This window comes from Lates calcarifer, linkage group LG20 (genome assembly GCF_001640805.2).
Source record: "Lates calcarifer isolate ASB-BC8 linkage group LG20, TLL_Latcal_v3, whole genome shotgun sequence".
In the NCBI taxonomy this organism is placed as follows: Eukaryota; Metazoa; Chordata; class Actinopteri; family Centropomidae; genus Lates; species Lates calcarifer.
In genome coordinates this window covers 12,908,442-12,921,205 of record NC_066852.1, presented here as the reverse complement: position 1 = coordinate 12,921,205, position 12,764 = coordinate 12,908,442, and the positions used below count along the sequence as shown (strand labels likewise).

General features: G+C 39.1%; 1 protein-coding gene across 2 annotated transcripts in view; it reads left to right on the top strand.

Annotated features, from left to right (window-relative positions):
- Window positions 1-12,764, top strand: part of klhl13 (kelch-like family member 13) — a 36,698-nt gene that overhangs the window by 16,032 nt on the left and 7,902 nt on the right. For both annotated transcript variants that reach the window (XM_018692128.2, XM_018692126.2), the window contains 4 exons: window positions 6,464-6,605; window positions 8,225-8,357; window positions 9,561-9,757; window positions 10,920-11,715. In XM_018692128.2, coding sequence (XP_018547644.1) covers window positions 6,464-6,605; window positions 8,225-8,357; window positions 9,561-9,757; window positions 10,920-11,715 — 1,268 coding nt within the window. The remainder of the gene's footprint in view (window positions 1-6,463; window positions 6,606-8,224; window positions 8,358-9,560; window positions 9,758-10,919; window positions 11,716-12,764) is intronic.

Genomic DNA, 12,764 nt, shown 5'->3' with positions numbered 1-12,764 from the left:
GAGCTTGTTCTGTCCTCCGTATACAGCTATATACCACCAACTGCCCCCACACGCACCCCATAACAATCAGTATGACGAATGTAAAGTTACAGTAAGTTAAAGTAATGCTCCATCACATTTTTTACATGTATATAGTAAATACTGAATTGAAGCTTGACTTTTCAAAAATGGCATTGCAAATCAAATCGCAGTATCTGTCAGAATCGCAATTAGATGTTTTCCCAAAATCATTCAGCCCTAGTGCTTATTATGGGATGAAAAGCAATGGGCCACTGCACTCTGAACCAATCATAGGTCTTTTTTCATGCATACATTTAATAGGATATCTTTTTATGCGTTCAAGTGAGAACATGAAACAGAAACCTCCCTCTGTACCATAACTATACATATTGAATAATGATTCTTTTTTAATTTAATTGGTACTGTGACTGTGTCAGCCAACTGTTAATGTGATTGGGGATTTAAGATACTACCAATTGTAAATATCATACTGGAAATATAGGATACAGTGAACAGGCATAAGAGCCGGTGCTGGTCTTTGTATTAAACCCAAAGATAAAAGGCTTTTGCCTTTTGTCTATAATTTATCACTTCCAGCTTGGCTTGACATACATACATTATACCCTATAGGAAATAAGATTTGTATTTAATTCATCCTCATTTTGTTAGAAGTGTGCACATTGCACCACTGTATACTGCTATATATCAAATTAAACTGTCAAAACAAACCCGTAATTACCAATGTACAGTTTAGTTTAATTTTAAATTAAAACAAATCAAGTACAAAAAAGAAAAAATATGCGCATATACACAGTCCTACACATGCTTAGATGAAACCTATAATTGGCATCAGTAGTAGCCATTTGACAGGCTAATAGTTTGGGAATTCTTCTGTGATGTTTAATAAATTAATGAAATGAATAAATAAATTTTCACATGTCAGTACTGAGGTGCTCCAGATCTCTATTCATGATCATCATCAAACACTCGTCATGGGCACAACTAGAGATTCAGTCTCTGGTGTCTTATAGGGGAAGAGCAGAACTTTTATATGGGATGCTGTAGCTGTTGTCTTCTTTGTTTCGTTCCGGCAGCCACCAACACTCCTTTGTGGTTTGGACAACCCACTCTCTCCTCGCTGCCTGTCCGACTTACCACCTGACGGGGTAAATGTACCAGTACATTGCCTGTGCTCTGTGTCAGTGTGATTGTGACCACTGTTTCAGCCATGCCAGTTTCTCAGCGTTGTCTCAGCGTAGTGATGGTGGTGTTCACAAATTCCTACTAGATGTGGTCCATGATCATCTCCTTTTAAAATGTACCTTTTTTTTCTGATCCCATCCTCTCATCATCATGATAAAAAAATGAGATATCTAAGTATTAATCATCAAGATTTGTGTGTAATAGACCTTAAGAATGTGTAGTGTAGATCATAGAGTTGTACCTAGTTTCCATTTCCTCTTGTGGTAGCAGAAATCTCCATGTTTTTGTGCTTGTTTTGTCTTTGTTGTTGATGTCTCCTCATTGGTCTTCCTACCTGTTCCTCATTTCTTGTCCAGCATGTGAAAGGAATGACAATTAGATTCAACATGACCTTCTCTTAATGTTTATCCATCATAGACCCCAAATGTCTTTGGCCTAATCTTCTTGGGGGAAAAAAAGACTGCAGTCGACTTCTAGTCAGCTGAAGTCTTCTTGGAGTGTTCAAGTGCAAAGATGTGAGGTGACGTGAGGTGACACGAAACGTTTGATCACTCAGCCTTTGTCGGCTTTGAGGTCGGCTCGGAGTATCAGAGCCCTAAACTGAGGTTTCTTTGCGAAGCAGAGAGAAAGAACATTTTCATTCCACTATTACTTAGATATGTGGCCGTGAAATGTTTTCTTTCACTAACACTAAGCATGTCAAATTGCATAACTTTCTCTCTGTTTCTTAACCAAACCTCTGTGACATTTCTTACCAGATTTTGCAGCCGAAACAGTGCTGACATGTTGTGTGGTGTGGGAGTTAACAAACTTTTTTCACCTCCAGCTGAACTTAGATACTTGTGACTCACAACTTTGCTAATAAATATCATTATTATGCATTTTCAGTGTGATGTTATATTTTTGTTTTCATTTTTTTTATTTTTTAGAGAACAACTCCCAGCATTCTCATTCAGTCTGTACTGTGTGTGCAATAGTTACTTTAAAGACAATTATTAAAAGTATGATAGTTTCATGTTAATGTGCACATATTGTGAGCATCATAGGACTATTCTGTTCTCTATTCAACAAAGCAGAGTAAAACAAAGGTTTTTGCAGCTTTTATGTGTATTATTTTCTCTTTTTCCTCTCAAATCAAAAGCAGGATAGAAGCAGCTATAGACCACAAAATGGAAATGCCAATTAAAGCTTTGTTTTACCGTACTGAGTTATGGGGAGGGGCTTGTATTAGACATGTGTTTTTGAAGTTACCAGGTTATATGTCCCTTTTTGATTGCTGCTGTTAATCTCACGGCTGCATAGGAGGTAAGCCTTTAGGTAGAAATAACATAAATCCTTTGAGCTGGCCCAGATTATTGATTCAGCCATTAGGGTAGCCTCATTCTGAGCCTTAATGACCAGATTTCTGCCTAAATGTGTCCTGATGTAATGACACTAATGTAACATAAAAACACCCCAGTCCATTTTTAAATAGCTTTTGAAGAATTTTTATGGCTTTTTTCTAATCAGATGTGTAATGGTGTGCCACCTGTAAAGGAATAGAAAGACAGAGCAGTTTTTATGTAACATGTTCTAATCATTACACCTGACTACTCTTATAATAGACTTGCACTGGAAGGTTTAATGGTATGTACCTGTTACAGATTTCCTGACCTACTTTTACTCCTGCAAACCACTTATGCACAAGACTTGTTTTCTGAGGGGAAAAAAAGTTTTCCATTTTCAAAGTTGAATTTGAAGCCAAACATTGCCAGTGGTTACTGAACACAGCAAAAGGTGTTTTTTGAAAATGTTTGTAAATCTTATGTCACCTGTAAAGATCAGAAAAATGTTCACAAAACTAAACAGCTCACCAAAAAATGTCTTTTCATTTACAAGCAGACACACATGTTCAGACACATCGATGTATATCCACTGTATTGAGACTGTGTGAAAAATGTTTTGGGGTTTCTCAGCATTGAGCTTAATTTAGCTTTCATTGGTGGCATGTATGATCTTAAATCCTGCATCTAAGAAAATAATTAGTGTGCAAATCCTCACCTTTTTTGTGTGTGTCACTGTCATTGGTTATAGCGGTCAAAGTGACATAAGTTTTGAACATGAAGGAATAACTGCATAGCTTTGACAGCTGATTTTAGTAGCATCTAAAAGCTATGTTTTATTCAGTAATGTTGAATAATGTCCTCCCCTCACAGCACAGGGGAACATCTACTTAAAAATGGCAAAACCACTCTGCTAACGACAAAAAAAAAAAAAAAAAATCAAGTGTTCATCCACACAAGGACCTGGAATTGCTTAATTATATAAATAGTCCACCCAAAAACCATTAGTCTTCTACATCTGACAAGTGCTGCCTGCTCATGGGCCTGTTTGAAGACACAAATCTACTGCAATGCTGAGCCAGACATTTTTGTAAAAGAACATTTTATCAAAACCAGGCCAATCTTCATCTGAAAATGAACGCCTTTTAAGTCTCCAAAGCCACATTCATTGACTATTCTGTCATCTCTATGTATCGCATGGAGAATAGTTGTAATATTTTAAGCTCAGTTTTCATTCAATGTGTGAAATGCTGATTTTTATGCATCATTTGGGGTTTCATAGCACCTCTGCCTGTGCATCACCTCTAACTAGAAACAGTGAGAGTTAAGGCACTTTAACACAAACCGCCTTGTTATTGTCAGTCACAAGTCATTCATTTTGGTGTTAACTTCATCACCTTAAAGCTCTGTGTGCTTCACCTAAAAAACTCCTTTGCTTTTCCAGAACAGCTGTAAGAGATGGGTTGTTTCGTAGTCTTTTGTTTAACAAATTACTCTATCAACACCAAGGCCAGCTGTCTTTCTTTTTATAGAGGTAGCATTCTCACTTTTGAAAGGAAGTTACACAGGAGCTTGACATCAGAATGAAAGAGGTGCAGCCCACATTTTTGGTGATGACATAACCTTATGAGACAGTTGCGCTGTTTGGTAGCAGATGATTAAATGCTTGGCTGATTTTGTTGATCAACAGACTGTTTATAATTTTTTATCCAAATCATTTTCATCCTCTAATGGCAGTTTTGTCAGCACAAAATATACCCATATCCCAAGAGTGTTCCCCTAGGAGCTCTGAGTCACACTTGCCATCTTTCTACATTCATTCTCTGTGGGGCAGTTAAGCACTTTACACCATATTACATCACAAGCTAAGGTCCCAGTTGTAGCAGATTCTTTTTTATCCTTTTACACATTTTTGGTTAGACTGTCCTAGAGCACAAGGAATATCATAAGAGCTGAGCTTTACAGATTATGAGAAACACAAAAGCATCATGTTCCCACAGAGAGGTTTTTTTTTTCTCAGTCAAGGGCTGTTAAAGACTCTCCAAACAGATTTCTGTCATAGTGTAGCCTGGACTACAAATCAATGACACATTGTGAAAAAAAAAACATTTACTTCAGTTAGCAATGTTTTGTCTCCTAAGTTGCCCCCCAGTACTACACCCTGAGCTCTGAAAACTGTGAAATAATGACTGTACATGTATTTTGGTTGTAGATTTTAGTCAAAGTTTTTCCAAAAACTATTGATCTTTTCAGTGCTGCGTCCATTTCAAAATGATTAAATTTATTTTCTGGTCCTCAGATACATGATACACCCAATAGCTGTGCAGTTTATTGAGAGCTTAGAATAGTTTTAATGCACTACAAAAATATCCTAGAACACAGCCTTCTCACAGTGTTGCTCATTTTTGCAAATACCTTGCTCTAATGACATCTTAAAGCCTTGCTAGTGGCCTCTAGAGGCCACACTGTACATTATGCCCCGCAATACAGAAGTGTTTGATGGAGCAAACAACATGAAGAAAGCAAAGCTATTGCTGGGTTTGGTGGATGAGGAAAGGCCGCTCTTAACGGCTCATCCATTTGCAAGTGTTCCATGCAAATTTTATGGCAGTATGTCTATTACTTTTATGAGAGCCTATGTTGACATGTTGGCCTGAGGGGAGGCACCAGCTGAAAGCTGATGTGGACGGTCCAGAGTAGAGGAGGAACATGAATGCGTTCAGTGCATCTTTTCAAGAAATGGCTCTTCAGATTTAGATATTTACTGTGCTCTACTGGCAAAAGGGCTGTACAATTTGCCTCACATTCACCCATTCGCCCTCTCACACGCACACATACTCTGATGGCAGCAAGAAGCAAGCTGCCCTGCAAAGTGGTGACCAGTCCACCTGGAGCAATTTTGGCATTCAAAGTGTTCAAGGACACTTTGAGATGATCAGTAGATAACCCACTGTACATCCTGAGCCAAGTGGAGATGTTCACTTGCGGCACTGAACTGTGCCAGCCGGTCTCAGTAAAATACCAAGATTCACTCTGTAGGTTCAATGAATATCCATCTCAAATTTAATGTAAATCCAGCAAATAGTTTTTGACCTGACAGTGGCACTAGAATGTTGAATGTTGAAGATAATCTGGCGAGGTGTTCACATATCATTCCCTGTTGAATGAACAGATTAACCAAGTAACATCACCATTACTGGTGGTGTGGCAGACATGGTTTGGGTTATATACCCAGCACATCTGTGTTGCCTCTAGCTTGTACATCTGCATAACAAAACAATCCAGTTAGATCATAGAGCTTCTAATAAAACATTATTCTTAGGACTTCCCAACACATTTTAGACATAAGTGTAAGTGTTGGCATAGGCCTAATTTCTGATATGAATTGGTTACTGTAGTTTCATTAGCCATGGGTATTTTGCAGTTTACAGACTAGATATTTTACTTCTAAATAATCATATGACTGATAAGAGTCACATTCATCACTGATGTTATGGAGAAAAATGTCTTACAGCTAATACTATGTATTACTTTCTGAGACATTTAAGCAATGTGTATTTCTTCTTTTTTTAAACTAAGAATACGTTGTATTTTCAGAGTAGATGGAGATTTATAGTTGCACACAAAATCGGATAAGGGTGCAGCCAATCATACCGTAGACCAGTGAGGTGTTTGAGTTCTTTTCCCAAAGGCACTTTGGGAAGAATGGAGCATGCCTTGCTCATTTCCCTGCCACTATTTTCCCAGCCAGCTCAGGCCTGCAGACCAGCACCTTTTAGGTGACAATTTGTCCAACAATTAGGCTACCACCATCCAATATGTCCTTAAGTAGTGTCACTTTGAAAACTCTGTCCCACTTTCTGTAAGCTAAAATTAGGTGGAAACATGTTTTTTTTAACTACCCTTTTGAAGAAAAAACTTTTCTTCTTTCCTAATAGATCCCTCGTGGAGGACGACGACGCTCACATGAAAGTTGCTCTGGGCTATGGTGATATGGGCATCTCTGCTCACCTTCAAGCATCAAAGACTGGAAACACTCGATTCTTCACAAGCAACACGCACAGCTCAGTTGTTCTTCAGGTGAGAGTTTGGACATGTAGTCACAATGTCTAATGAAGAAATGAATATAAAGTCAAGTATCATCTCTTCTGATGGTGGTGATGTTTACATTATAGAGTTTCTGTAAGTAATGTAGGCTATACAGCTATAAAATTTTGCAATACCATGATTCCAATTTTGAAATGAGAGAAAGCTCCATCCAAGTTAAGCTGTTCCTACTACAAGACTGCAAATTTGTCTGAATTTAATTTCTTTGCAGTTTAAAACCCCTCCACACTACAAAATCAAAACTACCCCAAAGGGCAGTTACAATTTAATAGCTTAGATAATATTGCATTGATTAACCGAAAGCATTTGGGATTTGGTTTCTGCCTAATTTGATTGAGTGAGCACAAAATGAATATTGTGATATATTGCTTATATATTGTAACAGAAAAACTTAACAGAATGTTGGAAGTTTTTGAGGTGACCCACTTTGTTTTATCTATTTGCTATTTATAGTGACTTAACAATTGAAGTAACCTCGATGAGGTGTAGTTGCACTTTGTATCTCACCTTGATAATGCTAGCCATGCTAACAAAAAGAACAAGAAAATAGCTCACATATTGCAAAACTGGATCATCTATCATTGTACTGGGTGCTGGTGTTGTGCTGTTTCTTGCTGCCACAAGTGTCTATCCTTCATCACCAGCTTCCATCAAAAATGATGATGGCTGTTAGCTGTTCTTTCTGCTTCTTAATCTTTTGATGTCAGGGCACAATAACAGAACTGATTTTTCTAGGCTATCTGATCTTACACCCTGATAGTCCAATCTGTTAGTCTCAGTTCGCTTGTGCATTTGGAAGCAGCCCGCCTAAAACTCATCATTGATTATTGCAAGAGTTTTAGTTGTTGTTATATGATACAGGATCGACATGTTTTTTTCCTGTTTTCTGGCTTGCACAACAGCACTACCTGCCATAACCATTTTTTCATTAGATGTCATTGTCAGTGAAATCAAGTGTGTGGCTAAGGGAGTGCAGTGTGAAGAATGTGGTGTGAGGGTGACAAGAAAGCTCAGGCTGTGAATGTGTAGCCTTAAGCGCGCAGCTGCCAAGCGATTAAACAATGAGAAAATGTGCAAAATATGACTCTCCAAACAAAGAGTCACTGCAGTTGACTACATCATGTAAATGAACAGTGCAGCCTTCCAAGTCGCCACTGAACGTGATTAAAGGATAAGAAGTGGGATTATTTGTTTTAAATATCAACAATTGTGTAGCCAAAGTCTGATGTACTGTAGCTAATGGGTCCATGCTGTACAACTCCTTTCTGTGTCACTACGCCTACAAGGGTGCAGTAAAGCTTTAGCTCCAAACATGCAACTCTGAACCAGTTATGTGCAAGAAAACAAGTGGGCCACAATCAATCAGACAGCTCAAGTAGAATAGAGGGCTGCCACATACCGTGAGCTCACATCTGATTGGCTGTTTAGCCACAGCCAATCAGATGTGTGGGAAATACAGCTATGCATCAACCTCAGATGTGGTTGCTATGACAGGGACTGTCCACTTCTCTGTAATAAAAACACCACATATTTCAGTTCCTCTTTGCATAGCTCAGTGACATTCATCTCTCACTTGCTTCCTCCTCTCTCAGGGATTCGACCAGCTGAGGATAGAGGGTCTGCTATGTGACGTCACGCTTGTAGCTGGGGATGGCGATGAAGCTTTCCCCGTACACCGCGCCATGATGGCCTCCTCCTCCGACTATTTCAAAGCCATGTTCACAGGTGGGTGACGCTGACCAGAACATCTGCTCAGCTAAGGGTTAGCCATTTTACCGGTGCCAGTTAACGCTAATTTACGTGGGACGTGATTCTTACTGCTCTGACGCATGCATTTGATTGCTTAATATCTTCTTCCGCCTGCACTGTATTCTTTAGTAAATCATCTTTTAATCATGAGCATTTCCATGCTCTAACACAGTCATAACATGTCACTGTCATTTTGCCTTCTGAGAGGTTGTGCCCACATCCCTGCAGTATTGTGTACGTGTGTATCTATAATTCATAAAGGCTTATAAAATCAGTCTGGTAAAGTCATTGTCATACATTCATGTTCGTGGACTTCTGTACTTGTAGTGAATGTAAATGTAAATGACACTGGCCTGTTTCATATCCTTAGTGCACTGTTTGCAGAGGTAGAAGAACCTTGAGTACTTTAAATGCATACAGTGGTATGCAGGGTATTTTCAGGAATAGCAGAAATTTATTGAAATCCACCTCATTTTCAGATGACAAATAAATATTTTCAGGTGCCAAAAGGGAAATAAACTTTAAAAAAGGTGACTGTTGTATACTGTACCACATTTGGATTGGACCTTGTATTGCTTATTTAAATTAAGGTGTTTATTTTTCATGACTGGAGCTTTGTAATGTAAATGACTCGGCTGCTAAATTCAAAGTATATAATGAGCAGTGAATTTTAATTTTGGCACGGCTGACAGGGTTGCTTTGGATCTCATTTCATGGCAGCAGTGGAAGTAAGTTTGGACATTTAAAGTACATGATGAAGATGAAGAAGCTTCTGCAATGAGAACAGAGGAAGAGCTTGTTAAAGTAGGAGTAAGGGGAAACTGTACTCAGACTGAGGGATAGCTTATTAGTGATAAGGAAGCTGTGTGAGCATAGATGCTGAGCAAAGGTTTCTCCCTAAGACCTTCAATCCTCTCTGGACCTAAGTCCTTTGACACTGAAAATATTTCATTTACATTTACATATAATGGCATATGCATTTAGATGAAATAATGTATTTTTTTATTTTCTGCTTAATTGAATTTCATCAGTCATGTAAGCTTTATTCTTCAAGTTCTTTAAAAAAAAAAATCTGAGGTGTGGCTGCTAACAGACCTGTCGGTCAAATGAGATTATGTATGAGTTGTTCCATGTGTAAGCGTCTACTTTTATTTATCCCTCTTCTCTCTCCTGATGCAGGTGGAATGAAAGAACAGGATTTAATGTGCATCAAGCTTCACGGTGTTAACCGAATAGGCCTGAAGAAGATCATTGACTTTATCTACACAGCCAAGTTGTCGCTCAACATGGAGAACCTGCAGGACACACTCGAGGCAGCCAGCTTCTTACAAATCCTTCCTGTGCTGGACTTCTGCAAGGTCTTTCTTATATCTGGGGTAAGGAAGAAGACACACAAGCCACAGCTGTTGTACCTTTTCATACATCAGCTGTCGTTTTCAGTTGTGTCTCAAAACAGAAATGCTGTTGAGCATATGTAAGATCACTGCTTAAAAACGGATATTAGAATTTCACATCAAAATTAAGATTATTTCTGTGGTTTAATCTCATTAAATTTTGAATTTAAGCTGCTCTGGAAGTCCTGTGAGAGTGTCTGAGCTAGAGGGGGCAAGCACATGCATAAAAGCACATTTCGACAAGAGTTTGCCGGTAGTTTCTGTTTCCTGTTCTTATCACTAACTAAAACTTTTTAGTGAGAAGAAATATTATTTCATATTATCTCTGCTCTCATTAAGACTTCATTTGGTTTTGCCTGCTTTCTTCAAGAGTGAAGTGTGGTTTGCAAATAAATATAAATGACTGACAGCAACGGGGACAAGTGTCACTGTCGGGCAATAAAAAAAGAAGAGACCTACAATAAGGTGGACAAATTCTGGTAGGGTAGATGAACCTGTCCAAAGTTGAGTGACCCGGGTTCAGGGCTTGTCTCACACAGCTGAATTATTACCTTGCAATCTAAAACCCTCTAAAATTTGTAACATGAAGACACTCTAATAGGAAAAAATAGCAGCAGTCAGTGTGTATAAATATTTAATTTTTATATTGACAGGAGTATATACAATGGGCTGAATTACTAAAATCAATGTATATGGACTTTGACATGTTCAAAAGGTATGAGCTTGTTTGTACTTTTGAATATATACTCAATACTAAAATGTAAGTAATTAATGTGGATTTGGCCCTCAACTAATGATGACTTTCATTGTTGATTTTTATTGTATTTTGTATGGATAATTCCTAGAGCCATACTGAAATGTTTACCTCTCTTGCCAAATGTCTAAACAATAAAAGATATTACATTTAACAATGATATAACACAGACAAAAGCAGCAAAGCCTCTTGTGCGTTGTATGTTAATTTGTCTCTGATTGCTGTATCCCTCAAAGCTAAAGCACTGATATTTTATATTTCGAAATTGTTTTGTCCAAGGAGATGAGTTTCAGTGTAGTTTAGGAGGATTACTCAAGTTACTCATATCTTCAGATAAGCATTCAGGGTTAGTTGCACCTCTCCAAGTTTTTGATTTCTTCTTCCTTGCAGGTTTCTCTCGACAATTGTGTAGAGGTGGGCCGCATTGCCAACACATATAACCTCACAGAGGTGGACAAATATGTCAACAATTTCATCCTGAAGAACTTCCCCTCGCTTCTGGGCACGGGAGAGTTTGTCAAGCTACCGTTTGAACGACTGGCTTTTGTACTATCCAGTAACAGCTTGAAACACTGCACTGAATTGGACCTGTTCAAGGCTGCGTGCCGCTGGCTACGCTACGAAGATGGTCGTATGGACTATGCCCCTAAGCTCATGAAGAACATCCGCTTTCCCCTCATGAACCCACAGGAGCTCATCAATCACGTGCAGACAGTGGACTTTATGCGCACGGACAACACCTGTGTCAATCTTCTCCTGGAAGCTAGCAACTACCAAATGATGCCCTACATGCAGCCAGTTATGCAGTCAGAACGGACAGCCATCCGCTCGGACAGTGCCCACCTGGTCACCCTGGGTGGTGTTCTGCGCCAGCAGCTAGTTGTGAGTAAGGAGCTGCGTCTGTTTGATGAGAAGGCTCATGAGTGGAAGGCGCTGGCACCCATGGATGCACCCCGCTACCAACACGGCATTGCAGTCATTGGCAACTTTCTCTATGTGGTGGGTGGCCAAAGCAACTACGACACCAAAGGCAAGACAGCAGTGGACACCGTGTTCCGGTACGACCCTCGCTACAACAAGTGGATCCAGGTGGCATGCCTTAATGAGAAACGTACCTTCTTCCACCTCAGTGCACTCAAGGGACACCTCTATGCTGTTGGTGGAAGAAACGCTGCCGGGGAGCTTGGTGAGTGTATTTCCCTGCTTGTTTGTTTTACCGTTCCTTTTAAGTAACAACAGAAATCTTTAATTAATACTGAATGAGATTATACACTTAAATAACAAGAGGCACAAGGAGATAAAGTAAAAGCGGTTTATTAAGGCTACAAGCATGCTGACGTTGGTATCAAGTGTGTGTGTCTACACATCATTTGCTGTTTCAACAGATGCAGAGTCCTGTGTAACGTTTAATGTTCATATTTAGTTCTGTGTCAGAGAAGAGTTCTGTCATCATTTTGGTAAGGTGTTGTTTTGGGTTTGGTTATCTTATATTGTAAGTATATTGTTAGATATTTTTTCACCTTTTATGATATATACAGCAAACCAGATTACCAGTCTGCTTCAGTCAGCAGTCTGATCCTTTACATTCACAGTTCAAACCCTTAATTGAATGGAGATATTTACATCTGTTCGTCGTAGTTTGGTTGTTGATGGTGAGTAACCCATCTGGAAACTCTGCGCTCGTGACTGTGGACCACAGAGAGGTGCCACCCAGTACTTAAATTCAGCTCTGTGACTGCAGTGGACAGAGCGAGGCCACTGTGAACAGTCTTCTCTTCTGGGTTATAATTAGACCAAAGAGCACAGCCCCAGTTCACTGCCTGTCTACGCAACTGACTTTTTTTCCTGCTTTACGTTCCACTGCTCTTTCGCTGCATGTGGTTTAGCCTTGATGTTTTTCTGGATGTGCCCAGCCCCTGCATAATGTCTGTTTACTTGGGGCAGGTCATAGGGGTGTGGTTTTATTGTTACATCCGAAATGCCCAGATTATATAAGAGGGAAAAATAGCTAAACAACATCACAATGAATATTTACATGAAGAAGCTTTCCATCTTAACTGTTATACTTTGCTTTTGTTACAAATACAAGTTTGTGCACACTGTATCTTTTTAAATGAAAAAAAAAAAAAAAAATTAAATAAATACAAGGGTCTCATTTTTAAGACATCACCCCTCACTATATGTTTTGATTTGGGGGTGGGGGAGTCAAGTTACATTAGTTTTATCACAGGTTTG